Source organism: Zonotrichia leucophrys, chromosome 2 (assembly GCF_028769735.1).
Source record: "Zonotrichia leucophrys gambelii isolate GWCS_2022_RI chromosome 2, RI_Zleu_2.0, whole genome shotgun sequence".
Lineage (NCBI taxonomy): Eukaryota > Metazoa > Chordata > Aves > Passeriformes > Passerellidae > Zonotrichia > Zonotrichia leucophrys.
Window position 1 is genome coordinate 23,447,043 of NC_088171.1, and position 16,364 is coordinate 23,463,406.

General features: G+C 42.2%; 1 protein-coding gene across 2 annotated transcripts; it reads left to right on the forward strand.

Moving 5' to 3' along the window:
• Window positions 1-1,080: 1,080 nt before the first annotated feature.
• CLDN12 (claudin 12) lies at window positions 1,081-9,588 on the forward strand. Of its 2 annotated transcripts, XM_064704271.1 has the most exons (4): window positions 1,081-1,183; window positions 3,451-3,517; window positions 4,821-4,893; window positions 5,596-9,588. In XM_064704271.1, exon 4 carries the CDS (start codon window positions 5,618-5,620, stop codon window positions 6,353-6,355), a length of 738 nt encoding a protein of 245 aa, XP_064560341.1. In that variant the 5' UTR covers window positions 1,081-1,183; window positions 3,451-3,517; window positions 4,821-4,893; window positions 5,596-5,617; the 3' UTR covers window positions 6,356-9,588. The 2 variants fall into 2 exon arrangements, with proteins under 2 accessions (XP_064560341.1, XP_064560340.1); XM_064704270.1 differs by lacking the exon at window positions 4,821-4,893.
• The last annotated feature ends 6,776 nt before the right edge of the window (window positions 9,589-16,364 follow it).

Sequence of the window (16,364 nt, forward strand, 5' to 3'; positions counted from 1 at the left end):
TGGATTTTGTTAAAGTAGTAACTGGAAGGAAAGGTATGGTTTGTCATAATGCATTGTCATCTTATTACAAAAGTGGCATACCTTCTGGGTGATTTCTCACGTGCAGTTTGTCACAGAACTGACTCCTTCTTCTTCCCAGTACAGACAACAAACTCCAGCTCTCTCCTCACCCCTCTAACCCGCTCTTTTGTAGCACGCATCTTATTGGACACAGCTGTGGCCTGTTAAGGGCAGGCCTGTTCCTAATCTTTGGTGATTGGTACAGCTGCAACTCCTCAGGTGTGACATTGCCTTCTGCACTATTCTCTTACATTCTATCCCTCCACAATAATGCATCTATTTTATCATTGGTATTGGTTCTCACTGTGATTTTCCTCTAATTTTACTGTGTTCAGGGCTAATATGCTTTCACTGATGCTAACCGTCTGTCTTACAGACTTGCAGAATGAATTAGGTTGGGAAAGACCTGTGAGATTGAGTCCAACCAATGATCAAACACTACCTTGTCAACTAGACCATGGCATTCAGTGTTTCCTGAAATACCTCTACCCTCCTCCTTTCTGGGCAGCCCATTACCCTTGCTGTGAAGAAATTCCTCATGATGTCCAATCCGAATCTGCCCTGGTACAGACTGAGGCCATCTCCTCTCAGCCTGTCACTGGTTGCCTGGGAGAGAAGACCGACCCCCACCTGTCTATAACCTCCTTTCAGAGGGTTGTACAGTGATATCATCACCCATGAGCCTCCTTTTCTGCAGGCTATTTCATAGCTGAAAGAAGCACTTTGTTTTTTCCAAACTTTCCGGTCTTAATGATTGAGGTTAAGGAGTACTGGGGGTGTGTTTGGCCTGAGAGGCAGCATGGTTTACTGGAGCTGTCCGCCGTGGGCCGCAGCTGCCCGCCACAGTCGGGTTCCTCGGAGCTGCAGTCAGCTGCCTTATCGCAGGGACGTGTGTTAGAGCACCGGCGTTTCCAGCCCGGGCTGGCGGAGAGCGGAGAGCGCCGAGCGGGCGGGCCCGGCAGGGCTGCCGGGACCCGAGCTGAGCCGGGCCGAGAGCCGAGCCCGCACTGCGCCGGCGCCGCCGCCCCGCCCCACAAGGCCCCGCGCGGCCGCGGCCTCCCCTCAGCGCGGCGGCTCCGCGGCCGGAGCGGCGGCCATGGCGCCTCCTGAGCGCGGGAGCGAGGTGAGCGGGCACGGGGAGCGGGCTCGGGGAGCGGGCTCGGCCCCGGCATGGCCAGCCCGGGCCCGCGGCGCTTCTCGGCTCCCCCGCGAGTCCGGGGTCGCTGTCGCGGGCGGGGATCGGCGGCGCTCCCCGGGGGGACGCTGTGTGTTCTCTCCGTGCGTCAGCTACTCTTTCCGATTCAGTCGGTAAAATAATTACCCCTGCTCCAAGTTTTTCTTGGAAGTCCTAATTTTTTAGCTAGGATCGTTAATTCTAACCCGGTACATCTATATTTAATTTTAAAAGGAGTTTTGTAGAACGTGGAACTGCATGATTGATTCCCAGAATCAGAGTGATGGCAGTGGTTCTGAGGCAGTCCCTTGAAACTGGCGAGCTTTAGGCCTCCGGTTCTGGTGGCCAGTTAGCCAAAAGTCGTGAAAAATGTTGAACTGCTCATGCTGTTGTGGATAGTCGGGCAGTAATTTGTATTGAAGAATTATACTGTGACTTGTCTCCTACAGGGCTTTACAAAACAGTGATGCTTCCCAGACCGTGGGCTTCTCAAGGCCATGCAAGGGAACAGAGCTGGTTTTACTAAATTCTGAATTATGTCTATAGTAAATGTCCTTTTGTTGTCTTTTTTCCCCATTTTTTTTTTTCTTGTGGGCCTTTAATGACTTACTAGTTTTTAACCAGCTTCACCCAGCATCTCTTTACAGCAGCATGGATCTTTAGAATAGGGGGTAAAATCTGTCCCTGTTAAGGGGTGCTGTTAGGAATGGTGGCTTCTGTGGCTCAGATAGAAGAGCCTTCCACAGTACAGCTTTAAAATCCTTGGGATGGAAGAAGCTGAAGCCAAGAATCTAAGGCAAGGCAGGGTTTTATCTGGCCAAAGTGTGTTTTCTTCCCTTGGACAACTAGCTGACAAGTGATTGAGATCCCTGGTTGTTCAACACCACCAGGATTAGACAGTAAAATCAGATGGATTAAAGAGAGGAAGAGAAAACCAAAAGAAACTCCATTTCTGCAAAAACGAGATGGGTATTGGGGAATATTCCATAGCTGCTCTGAATCTGTTTATTACAACACAAGTTTCATCATTTAATGGGAGGGACTCCTGGGCTGGGCACAGCTCCCTCTGACAGCTTTGTTTGCCTGCACTAATTTCCTACTTAATTATGTTGTTGTGGTTGTTCATGGGTGTGAACCTGCAGAGGAGGGAGGTCTGTGTGTTTATCTTGGCTTCAGCTGCAAAGTGCACAGAAAGCTTGAAAATTCGTCAGTAATGTCGGTGAACAAAAGCTGCTGCTCCAGGCTGTGTGACTGCAGTTGCGTCTTATGTGCAATAGCATTCTTATTAATGAGCTTCCAAATCTGAAACCCTCTTTCTCATTCAGTGAAAAAATCAGGGTTCATGACTGTGTTGTAAAATCTCTTTCTTGCCCTAGATAGTTTGTTAGAAGGATTTCTTTGATGTTTTTGTAGGTGATTGAGCCTATTCATATATGAGTTTTATAATATTTCAGGGTTTGCTATGGGTAGTTTAGAATAAACTCTTTCTTTGCACCTGTTAGCCCAACAAATTCGGCTGCAGGTTGTAACTTTTAACAGTTGCACATTGACATACTTGGAGGTCTGATGCTGTCCAGTAGTAAAGTGATTTACCTATTATGACCTGCAGATTTGATCTTGAGACTTAGATGTGGGGGTAGAAAATCCACAAGAGGATCTTTTCCTCTGGAAAAGCTGGACAGCCATTGAAAAGGCATTACCAGTGTTTCCTGGTTTTCTCCAATTTCCTTGAAACCTTTGTGTAGAAGGCAGGAAGGAATAAAGACCCACAAGATACATAAACAGTTTAGAGTTTGTCCTTTGTTTTCTGACATTAAATAATCATTGCACCCTTTCCTCACTGCTGGTTAAGTGCAGCCTGGAACCTAACATCTGCAGGAATCATTCTGTATGACTTCTTATGGATTTTTTGCTAAAAACATAAAATTCAAGATACAAACTCTGTGTCTTGGAACGCCCATGAGAGAACCAGTTTTTTGCACCTTTGTCTTTTGAGATGAATAGATAGAGAACAAGCTCTGGAGAAAAAAATTGAAGAAAGAAAAAAAAAAAGTCGTTTGAGTTGTGTTAAATAAGAGCAAATTGTAGAAGGTGATGGAATTGGCCTAATGCAAACATAACTGATATTCCTAATTCCTGAATTGCAGTGTAAATGCTGTTGCTGAAATTGCATGAAACAAATGTGATGTTGACTCTTTCTTTGTTCTGTTTCTTAGATGCAGTAACACCTTTTTGCTACTTACAGAAGTTGCTAAAGTTTCTGTTGGTTTGAGGACGCTGCTGGTAAGTGCACTGAAGCCATCTAATTAAGACAACACCTGTTTTGTTACTCTCTTTGTCAGGGACCTGAAGCAATAATTACAGTCATGAGGCCAGCAGTATTTGCAAGATGGGATAGGTCTCCCCTGATGGAAGGGATGGTGGTTAACATGCCTATTTCCTGTAATCTACTACTGCAAATGAATTTTCAGAAACAGCAGGTTTCTGAAAATGGTCACTCATGTTTATTCCAGCTGGTTCACATATAGCTCTATCTTGGAGTGTGCCCTGTCTGCATGAAGTTTTATCCAGGTAAAGGCAAGCTCTTTATAGAAGAGCAAAAGCATCAAGCTTGAGGAGAGCAAAATTTGATGTAATATTAGATTTAGCCCTGAAGTTCATTTGTTATAGTTCCATTTTCTTGCAAGTTGATTGTTTTGACCTTACTGAAGTTAGAGTTAGGCATCATATTAAAATAATCATAATGGAAATACTTCTCTGGTCCCCCTACCCAGGGGCTCTCCTGTTAGTGACCTGCCATCTGAAAAGTTTACTGCCATGGGAAGAGAAGCTTGCCCATGCTCAGCTATCCTTAGCAACAATATGATGCTGTCCTTTTGACAAATAAGGGAGTTTTTAGCATAAATGTGGTTGCCATTATTTCTTTCCAGAGTGCTTCTTTGGAATCTAGGCTGTGATCAGCACTTAAATGAAAGTGTCCACATTCCAGTGCAATTCTTCAGGGTTAGATGGCATAAAATAATTGCCTAATGGTTTCTTAGGAAACAAATTGAACTTCATTTATTTGTCTATAAATCAATAAAATGCTGGCTAGCTGTATGGCTTGATAATGCTTTTAGTGTTTTTCCAGTATACATGGGAATTCCTTACCTGAAAGCTGGAGCTCCCTGGTAATTGGATGTTAGCAGGTATAAAAGAAGAGTGAGGGATCAGATCTGGTTGCCTTTTTGTTTGCAGCCATGTCTATAACCTTTCTGTGATACAGAAACTCAGTTACCTGTATATGCATTAAGCACAACTTCTGGTACTTAAGAGATTGGTTTATGACTTTGGACATTTGATAGATATGAACAGTGCAGTGTAATAAACTGGAAGAAATTTCAGGAGGAGTTTATAACTGAATGGCACTCAGTAAGAATTTGCAAAGTATCTCTTCATTTTTAGGTACTATAATTCTTAGTGTCCAGCTTCAAGTACACTCTGGGGTAAATGCTCAGTGCCTGTTATGTATTAGGCTTCTTTGAAATATCTTGATCATGCAGAGAAGGGATAACTGATAACTTGAATTGTCTTTTATTTTTTTAAGATTTTGTTTGTTTTGTAAAGGCCCATCATTGAAACTGTTTCTCAGCATCTCTATGGACAAGAGGCTATAGTAGGTATGCAGACAGTGGTAATATTGAAAAGGAAGCAGTATTAACACTTGCTCTGGAGTGGAAAATGTGAAAGCTGAAAAGTCATCTGCTTTCTGTAATTGTTTGTGTGCTTGGACAGTTGATTCTGAAAGGCAGGAGTAGTGAGGCAGAACTGTGAGTTGCTGTTGAAAAATTCATAGTAAGTTACTCAGCAGAGCCTCCACCACTATCTCACAGCTCTTGTCAACAGTTTGGCCTATATAAAATGTGTATAACTGCCTACATAGGCATTCCCTGCCAGTCTAATGATGCTGATTTTAAGCAACTCCCTTTTACTCATGCAGCAGTGTGGTAGGACTGAGCATGCACTCTGATACTGTATCTGGGCTAAAGACAGGGAGCTGCCAGCTGAGCACAGGTGAACTTAAATCATGGCTGTATGTAGACTCACACATTCAAACGTGCTTCTTTTTCATCTTGAACACAGCGACTTCAACAGTCTGTTAGCTGAGAAGTCATAAGTCTGTGAAATAACCTGACATTTCATTAAAGCATGAATTTAGTGGTTTTTAAGACAGTGTTACCTCTGTCTTAAGCATGTCAGACGAAGAAGGTGCCACAAAGTTAGTGCCTACTAGCTGTCATCTGAGTTTATTAAAATCAACAATCGACTGTAGTTAGTCCTGTGTCCATGGTTTTCGTTTATACTTTTCTTTCTAATGGCAGGAGACAACCTCTGTGGGCAAGTATGGGCTGCCGGGACGTTCATGCGGCGACCGTGCTGGCCTTCCTCAGTGGAACAGCCTCGGTAGCTGGGCTGCTTGCAGCGGTTCTGCTTCCAAACTGGAGGCAGATGAGACTGTACACGTACAACAAGAACGAGAGGAACGTGACGGTTTACACCGGACTCTGGATTAAGTGCGCGCGCTTTGATGGGAGCAGGGACTGTGTGATCTATGACCCGCAGTGGTACACGGCTGTGGATCAGCTGGATTTGCGTGTTCTTCAGTTTGCCCTTCCTCTGAGTATGTTCACTGCTGTCTCAGCTCTGTTCCTGTGCATGATTGGCATGTGTAACACGGCCTTTGTATCCACCGTGCCAAACGTCAAGCTGGCCAAGTGCCTGGTAAACAGTGCAGGCTGCCATCTCGTGGCCGGCCTCCTGTTCCTGCTTGCCTGTGCCATTTGTCTCATTCCGTCCATCTGGGTCATTTTTTATAACAATTATCTGAACAGGAAATACGAGCCCATCTTCAGCTTTGACATCTCTGTATTTATTGCCATTGCCAGTGCTGGCGGTCTGTTTTTCACTTCCATCATGCTGTTCCTGTGGTACTGTGCATGCAAAAGCCTCCCTTCTCCCTTCTGGCAGCCCCTGTATTCCCACGCCCCCAGCATGCACAGCTATGCCTCTCAGCCCTACTCCGCACGTTCTCGCCTCTCTGCCGTAGAAATCGACATTCCTGTTGTGACACATTCATCTTAAGGAGACAAAGCCTTGGAAGCCAAGTTCTTGTGCTCGTTCAAGCCATGAAAATTGTAGGCTTGATTCTCTGTGCTGCCCTGCACTGAGCATAATTCTTTGTAAGGTCAAGTTTCCCAAGGCACAAAGCCATGGAGGCCTGAGTTCAGCAAGTCTGTTGCTGTTCTGGTCTGTTTGTTACTTCTTGACCACCTTTCTTCTTTTTTTTTTTTTTTTTCTTATTTTTTGGCTCTGAGCTCACTACAGTCACAATTGCTGCTAATGCTAGATCAGTACACTAACAATTGTATGCATCCATCCTTTTGCTTGCTGATGTCAAAGGAGGTTTGGACGTCTTTGAGATTTAATAAGCTATTTCTAGGTTCCAATCTCATTGTAAGACCCTTGCACCCGTGTATTGTCCAGATGCAGGCAGTGGAACTGGGTGTAGGGGATTCACTGAGTTTCTTGTTCATCCAGACCCACATATTGTAATATGTGATGTCTGAAAAGGGTGTTTGGCAGACTAATTCAGTTCTGTGCACTGTTCTTTGGTTTTTTGCTGCACACACATACAGATACCTGCTTTGGAACTTCTGTAATAGAATTAGTGCCAAATTACCCTTTATTTTCAATGTAGCTGTCAGAAGGAATAAAACTGATTTAACTACGAATATTGTTCTGTGCTCTAATAGCATTTTGTGAATTACTGGAGGCTAGAAATCTTTTGTGAATTTTATTTCTAGTCTGTTTTTTACTAAGTTAGCAAATTCACAAGATCTATTTTGTGATTAAAAGTAAAAACACTAGTATTTAAAAATTGTGATTAGAACCTCGGATGTTTTATTTGAAGGCCTTCTTAAAAATGGATTTTCAAGTATGATGTAAAGTGTTCAGTTCTGGAGAGAAATGTCACTCCCTACAAGGAAGGTTAGGAAAATCATGAAGAATTATGAAGACTATGAAAGATCCTTTTGAAACACTGTGTACAAGCTATAACAACACCTCTCTGAAAAGGGAATTATAACCCTGGGGAGAGGTTTTTTTAATCTAGATGTTTTTTAAAAGTGTATATACAAGGACCAATGAGCTTGTGTTTTTTTCATAGTTGATCTTTATGGTTGATGGACTTTTCATGCTGTAGCTTATTTCATTACTGATTAAGAATTAACCTTTTCAGCTTGGTTCTTTAACACCTTTCAAATTCAGCTATTTTAAAATCGAGTTATTTCCCTTGCTGCCACCTCATAAATGCAGAAAGTTTCCTGATCCTATTTTCCATAAGATGCTATTTTGAGTAACTTTTGAGCTTCACTGTGTAGCTCTGCAAGGATGAAGAGGGATTGTAAATTCCCAACCTGGGATGTCTTTAAATCACTTTTTGCCTTCTAAAATACAGAGCAGGAGATGAGACCTAAGGATCCAAGCTCTTTAATATGGGCTTTGACATTACTTGAAAATTTCATGACAGTGAGTTGAAGAGTGCTATAATTAAAGCAAGCATTTGATTCTCTCAGGTTTTGGTAAATTAGGATCTTATGTTTAAGATGTCATCCCAGTAAGGAAAGCTGTTTTGATTGGTGGCATTCTGGAGCTTAGTGGATATTTGCATTTCATTAACCCCAGAATAAATTTGGTTTTCTAAAAAAAAAAAACAAATCAATTTCTTTAATTCCAGTTCTGAAGATTCATCCAAGGTCCTGAAAACCCTTTAGTTTCCTCCTCTAGGTGTTAGGAATAGAAACAAGTACTGTACTGGGCAAATCTTGGTCTGTTAAAATTTGTGAAATAACACTATGCAAAGAAAGATCGTGTTTGAGCTGGCAGATCTCAGACTTCAGTGGACTGAGGGAGGAAGCTGATCTCTATCATAATTCCCAGCATTGTCAGTAAAGTGCCAGGCCTTTAACACAGTGCTTGATTTAACAGAAGTCTTAAGGAATTAACACTGTAGACAATAAAGAGTATGTAAGGAAATATGCCTCTAAAGGCCTAAACATGATACTCTTTTAGGTTTACAGGGTGTGAGAGTATGAAGTATCTTTTTTAATGAGATCATGACTTGCATGGGATTAGGACATGTGTAATGACATGCAAGCCAAGTTTTTCTCTTCAAAACTGAACTTTGCTTTACTGTTCATCTGCTTGTCCAGCACTGTTGCTGGTTTAGCTGCCCGTCTCCCTTAATGCCTTGTAAGGTCAAAGCAAAGGGGCCACTGGTGTGGGATTTAATGTCATCTTGCTTCTGCATCACTTCAGTGTCTTTCCTTCTTTGTGCCTTGCTTCAGTTATGTGTTGGCCAGTAAATGTTACAGTCAGCATCTGATACACTCTTTGAGCCTGAATTTGTGAAGTATTTTGATCATTTTTAAGAATTGATGAATGTGTCTCTTGGTGACTTAAAAAGGAGCTGAATTTTCAGCATCTCCAGAACAAGAATGACAGCCTGGCAAACTGTTGCTTTCTACAAGAATATAAGTTTAGCCAGTGTTGTTCTCTGTGCACTTTAATAGCAGATGCCTCTGACAGCTCTTTTGTATTCTGACTTTGATTTTTATGCACAGAACTTTTAATTAGTATTTGCTGCTGCCTAAGCTGATAACTTGTTGGTTTGAAAATTGTGTCTTTCCAAAAGCCAGAGATGAATGAGTTATGAAAAGTAGGGCTCCAGAAGATAATGGATTCCAGCATAGGTTTCAGTTAGCAAGCAGACTGTTGCATCATGTTCTATCACCGAAGCATAGCTGGTTTTCTTTCATCAATGCTGTTAATATGTTTCTGCTGAATCCTAAGTGAAATTACCTGGAAGTGCTGTGCTGTATTTCCTTTGTTACAGAAAGACATGGCCAACCTGTGACACTTGAGCTGAGTGCCACTCCAACTTCTTTTTTTTTTGCTAAGGTTGCCATCGTGCCCAGCACCAGGGCTGGGGAGTGCCAGGCGTCCCTGGACTGGGAGAGAGCCCATGTGTCCTGCAGGTATGCCTGCCAGGGAACAGCCTTTGGGGAGCAGTTAGCACCCCTGCCTCTGACCAGCTGCACCTTCCTGGGCACTGCTTGTGCAGGACAAGCACTTGGGGTCTTGAACAGAAAGATTTTAATTTGTACCTTGTGCAGTAAAGGTTGGGTGCTCCGGGATTACAGGAACCCGTCTTTTTTCAAGTAGTTCCTGTCCAACTTCTTTAAATTGTGTTAAGTGTTGGTTCTTTTTATGTGAAACAGATGATATGTATTTTTAATAAAAGAGTCTCATACAGATGCAGTGTATTTTGATTAATTTTGTTGAAAACAGCAGCTGCTAGAATGTGAAAGACTTTATCTTTCGATATTGATCACCAGATCAGGTGACCACTGTTGATCACCAGAGTATTTTGAACCTTAACTGGTTTAAAATGTGTATACTGCATTTTAGCTGCCTAATTTTATAGAACTCCTGCTTTGAGCAAAACAAAACAATTTTTTTAAGCATCACAAAGCCCCAAACCAGCCCTTCTGAAAAGGGTGGATAAGCCAAACTCCTGCCCTCCCATCTGCTGTGCAGGATGTGCTGTCAGCTGGAGGATGTGCTACCTCCTGACCTGTGCAAGTCATTTGGGCATCCCAGGGACTTGTGGCACTCCTGAAAGATGGTGGTGGTTCTTGATGCTTCACTTCTGTTGCCTGTTGCTCCTGGCTAGTACAGCTCAGCAGGTTACAGTGACTCAGTACTGAGCTGTGGAATCCTCTGAATCCTTCCCCCTCAGGGAAACCCCCAGGGCATGGCCTTGGAAAGGTACTATAGAGGTTTCCCCACCTAGGTGGACAGAAAGGACTTCCCCATGGAGTCTTGCACAACACCATGATTCACCCCATTCCTTTCCTCATATGTCCCACACTCTCATAGTTTCTCCTTTCCCTGTTTGCTCACTGGTTGTGGTATCCCTGGTGGCAACCCCATCTTCCCTGTAGGCCAATGCCTTTTAAACTGTCCCTTCTGCCATCCTGGTGCTCTCAAACCCTTGGCCACTGACCCCACACTTCACCTTGTGCACCCCACATGGCTTGGTGTTTTGTCCCTGGTTCCCTTTGGCGTGGTGGATGCAATAAACCTCTCTGGATCTGGCCATACCAAAGGCCCTGCTGCCTCTCTTCACTGAGCTAGCAGTGGTGAGTGGGGTGTGTGGACTTGAGTGCCCTGCCTGAACCCTTCCCCAGGCAGCTTTTCCACAGGAGATGCTTACTGGGGAATAGCTACAGGTAAAACAGTGCCCACCATCTAAACCCACATTGCTACACTGAGCCTTTTCCCGTTGTTAAGGGCAAAATACAAAATCCCTTTGAGTGTTAAAAATGCTGATACCATAGTTCAAGCTCACAAAACCTGAATTGTTTGGCAGAATAGAGTGACAGTTAGTGCTGGTAATTCCTCAGGATTTCTAGTCTTCCCAGCTGGCATTCTAGGAGATTTGGGTTTTATCTGTTTTGGGAAATAGATTGTATGAGAACTGTTCTTGTGCAGTAGGCACAGTAAAAAGCAGTTGTCTCAGTACCACAGCTCATCTGAGGGGGTGGAAAAATGATTTTATAATCTCTGCTTCAGTGGGTTGATTTCCTCCTTTGCTGTCACTTTCAGACAGGCCTCCTCTGTCTTTGATCTGGTATAAACTTATAGGCTGGTTGGATGTTGGCGTAAATACCAGAACGCAGAGAACTCAGTTTCTCCCAAAATGTGGGAGTGACTCATTTTTTAATATTAAAATTCCTGTAAAACTACCCCACCTATTTGTGCTCATTGGAAACAAATGTCCTGGCAGTTTTTTCCCTTGTTTTATTAAACAGGACTTGAGTTCACACGTGTGGTTCATTAGGTGTGTAATGTTACTTATCCTTCATGTACCTACTGAGCAGCAGTGCACCTCAGAAGCAGCACGAGCTTTCCTGTAAGATTTTTGTTCCATTGCTGTATCATTATTCATCAGGAGGGACATACAGAGGCCTCATTGGAGGGTAAGAAGTTTTTACTGTTTTCAAAACTGCTTTTTGTCTCTGTACCAAAGAGTCAATTTGGTTACTCAGGCTGGGCAGTATGGGGCCCTTGTCTTCTGGGTGTGGCAGATGCAAGAGGTGTAAAGGCTGAGAAAGGGCAATAGAAATTATGGTGAGCTGTAGTATATGAGTTACTGATTGTTTTGAGGAGAGACCAGACAACTGGACTTCCAAGAGCTGTTGTTGTCCTAGTTTCTGTTCTAAAGAGAAAAATATGTAATGAAAGCTCTAAGTATTTGAATAAGCTTTATGTGACATCCCAGACTCCTAGAGGAATCCAAGCACACCTGGAAAACAGCATGCAAGTACTGCCCAGACAGGATGGGGACCACAGACATTGACCCAAGTGCTCAGTAGCACTTCTTAGCTATATGCCATGCCTACTGTGTAGCCATCACTGGCAAGGCTGACATTTCAGCACCAAAGTTTGGTGCTCTCCAGTCTCTCTGTGATCTTATCACCCCATATTACAGCCCATCCACCAGTCAGAGGGTCTGTAACCATTGATACTGCTCTAGTTTTCTTGCCAAAGCCACAATATGTTTATTAGCAAATGTGTAAGATCAGTTACAAACTCACATTGGAGTTTAAATAAATACTAGCAGTTATGTAAAAATAAGTTGTTTCCTAAAACAGGTCCTGGATCTATCTTACATTACTGAAGACCCTTTGTGAGTGATTATTCAAGAGGCTGCAGCATGTGATTTTTTTGGTGGGCTTAAGTAGATGTAAGTATAGTCTGCTACCAGGAGATGAAATCATGTCTTATTGCTCCTTTTGCTGTTTATCTTTTCTGCTTATTTAGTTTTCAGCCCCCCGGGGGCTAATCTGGTCTGCCTCCTGGTCACAAGCTCTCCTGCCAACATGAAGGAGGCAGTGGGAATATGTGAGTGGAAGAAGGGTGAGATGGCAGTCTTAGGTTGATTCTTCATGAAGCCTTACTTTTATACCTTTGTTTTCTCACTTAGTGAGCAATTTGCATAAGAAAGATTCTGTTAATTTGAAAATTTTTCAAGGTGGTTTGATTTTATCAATTTTAGAAGTCGTTGAAAAATGCTGCATTTGGAGAAAAACACAGAACATTTATTAGCCAGACAAAAAAAAATCATGTTTCAAAACATTTCAAAGTTTGTTCCTTTGTTTCTTTCATTTCATCCTAATTCACTCAGAAAAACAGTATGGCAAGAAAAAAGGTAATGAAGCACAAAAAGGAGTTGACTTCTATTGAAGATCACACTGCTTTAGACTATGTATGTTTGCAGAAAGTGATGATATTAGTAAGAAAAGAGCTAATTTTTTAGTAGATTAATAGTGCCAGATAGTAAGGTATTTACATTCATTTATAGGGTAGATGTGAATAGCTTAGTGTTATCTCTAGGACTCAGCACCATGGATTACTATCATTTCACTGTTTTGACTCTTAAGTCAGCAACAATAAAATGCTCAGGTTCTTTCTACTGTTTTGCCACACTGCTCTGTAGACAGGCTGAATTTCCTTGCAAAACTGTTGTCTCAGGAAGCAGCTGGAAGGAATTGCATTGTCACAAAATGGGCTTAGCGGAGGGCATCTTTTCTACAGTACAGCTTCAGGTAAGTGAGATTGCACAAATTTAACTGCCTTATGTTGCTGCCTATTCTGTTTGATTCAATTATGCATCTCCCAGGGAAGGCCTTGAGAACAAAAGTCCAATCATCAAAAAAACACATTGACCTTTCTGCTCTTTGTTAGGCTTGTGGTGGGGGCATATTCAGATCTAACTTGTTACCTGCAACTCTGACCAAATGCTGTTGACCTCCACAGCTGCAGAGGTGAGGACATTTCCCTTGCAAATACTAGGGACAGTCAGCTGAACAGCTGGGAAGGAGCTGGCTCTGCAAGCTTCATGGCATGCTGGGACACTGGCAGCCGCAACACGAGGTTTCCATGCTGTGGCTGAGCTGAGATGCTGGTGGGGCTTTCAGCAGTTCCTGTGTCAGCTGTTATGGAGCTCATCACTCACTAAGCCGCAGCAGTCCCAGTTAGTTTGCATGTGTGGCTGCACCTCAATTAGCCAGGAGTTATGAGAACCCTGAGAACCACTAATCTTGGCAGCTGATGCCTGCAAGCCTCGCTGGAGAGGTCCTCTGGGAGCTGGCATTCTCTCAGGCTCTCTAATCTGCTTAGAGCTGCTACAGATGATCTTGAACACTTGGCAGAGCAGAATTTGCTCAGAGTGAATTTCACTACTCATGGTAAGATTCAAACACATCACAAACACTTTTTGGTTTGAAACTCACTAAAAGAACTCAAAAAGGTCTTATTAGACAAAAAACATGAAAACAACATGATTTGATGAAATATGACTCTGAGATTCTTGAGTGTGCATACAAAAGTACTAAAACCCTGCAGCTTTTGACTCTCCAGTCATCCAAGTAGATTACTATTTCTAGAGAAAAAAGGTTGCCTTTGACAGGTTCTGTCCCTAGAAAATTGTCCTTTTCTTCTAACAGCCTTTCTGTACACCATACCTGTCTTTGTTTCATGGATGGCTTCATTCCCTAAAGAATTTCGGAGTCCTCCTCCTGCTTTCCTAGCATGGGCAAGTCAGTTCTCTAGGTCCAGAAGTCCACAGCAGCCCTCCAGGAACCATTTTTTACAAGACAATATCTCAGGTGAATTCTCATTATTTTTGTAGGGCCCCAAAGATGGCATATGGGACTGCAGAAGCTCCTGTATGGTCTGTCAAAGATAACATAAGCCTAGATTTGCTTGAATATTATTGTAAGTTAGCAAACTAAAATTGGTCATGTTTCCTGGGTTGGTTCTGGAAAATATTTTTCTTACAGCTATTTCTACAACGTTTTGCATTTCATCTTGATATTAGCCTTTAGTGAAATACTTCAACACATTTTCTTGGGTTTATTTCTGGCTCTGGTTTCACAGCTTTCCAACAAGATTAAACACAAGTTCCTAATGGTAGGGAGCTATCAATTTGTTTTATCAATTTGTTTTATCAATTTTTTTCCTGAGCTCTTAAAGTTTTCTCTACAGCTTTAAATTATTATTACATTTCCTGAAAATATTGTCTGTGTCCAACTACTGTGTCTGTTGTGTCTCTTATCACTTGTCCAAAGTGCACAACTCTGGCTGGACATAAGAAGGGAAAATGTAGGAGAAGGCAGGATTTCCTTTTCCATTGGCACAGGCATGGAGGAAAATATCAGAAATTGGGATATAGAGTTTAAATTGGAAATTTCCACTCAGTATATGACCCCTCTATAAATAAGTTTGTCACCCACTGCCTAGAAAGAAATTATCTGTAAATGAAAATAAGGATTTGATCACAGTTGTGTTGAAAATATCTGAGATGTAAAGGCAGACATTTGTACACTCCCAGATTCCCAACATTACAGTTCAGTAGCACAAGCAAGGAGATTTGGACAGAATGCTGTGTTCATGGAGCATTTGTAAAGCTGCAACTTTCTAAAACAGTAGTTATCTGCTTTGGTTAATACAGGTAAAACTAGGCAGGGTAATCAGCAGTAATCTTCTCTGTACCTTAATTTCTTCATAGCAGCAACATATAAGTACTTGCTACAGTCAAATTTCCAGATGAGGTAATTTGGGGATATGTGCTGGAACTATACATTCCCATTTTTAAATAAGGTTGGGAATTTTATATTGCATATGACAGAAGGGATTCCTTTTCTGTGATGGTGTAGAACTGGTATTACACGAAATTCCTGGGCAATAATTAGATACAGATACTATTTCTTAATTGGTCTAAATTAAAGTGATGGACGGTGGAAGATAGCCCAAAGACACAACAGGATATTTTGGTATTAGGATTCTTGAATTACTTAAGTTGATCCAAGAAGCAAATTATATTAACACTGTATTAAAAAAAAAACAGAGATATATGAGATCTCAGTACAAGTTTTTGCATAGCTATATGGCATTCTGAACCACATCCAAGTCTACAGCAGGGGAAAGAAAAGTTGAAGTGCTGACAAGGCAGGAAATACACAGTATTAAGGAAAAGATCCGATATCCAAGTGAAACAAGTCTGTTTCACTTGGAAATCTATATATGATATAGATTGTGAAATGCCAAGAGAAAATCTGGTCCTCTCACAGTTTATAAAATGGACTAAATAAGAGCAGCTGTGTGGGTAAATAATTACCCCATACTTTGGCATTACAATGTTGGCTGATTTTTGCCCATTTTTTGACAACGGAACTCTTTCACATGCAAGTCCTGGGAAATAACAGCCAAAGGATATTATCTGTCAGTTTGTTAAACCAATAGTGGAGTTAGTAATTTCTGAATGCAACAGAACCTTTCTTTTGTTGGGCTGTTGTTTTGTGACTCTCCCGTTTACCTTACCCCAAGTGACTGTTGCACTACAATGTCTCTCTTGCCCAGCTATGACTGAGGCAAGACAGAATAAAGAAAAGCCAATGATAAATACAAAACATGCAAATAAGTATCATTACATTAATTCATTCTGGGAAAAAGTGCAGAATCTTGGAAACAGATTTCTCAAGAGAGCAAAAGCAATTTAAAAGAGCATGACCTGTGTGGCATTATATCCATGTTCCCAGGAAAAACCTGTGCTCAGTTAAATCTCAAGACAGACTCACAGGAAATCACAAGTTGCCTATCTTATTTCATAGCTGGATGCTGTTCTGCAAGGTTTTAATTACAGAGGTGCTGTGACAAGAGCTTTGGTATCCAAGTTTAGTGTGAGATAAATGGATGAAAGTCAAGCTGTCCCTTAGTTGTAATTGTGGTGTAGCTGGGTCCTAGGGGTGTCCCTGTGTGCACACTCAGTGCCCCAAACTCTTTAATTCCCTGGCTGCTCCAGGAATTCCTCAGCTAGTCCCTGCACAGAAGAGACACACAGCTGAGCAAAGGCAAGGTGACAGACTTGGCTCCTCCTCAGCTCCACAATAAAAGGATCTGTCTAACTCTTGCGAAAGATTTTCAGGTGAGGAATTCAGACAGTGCTGAGGGAACCTCCCAAGCT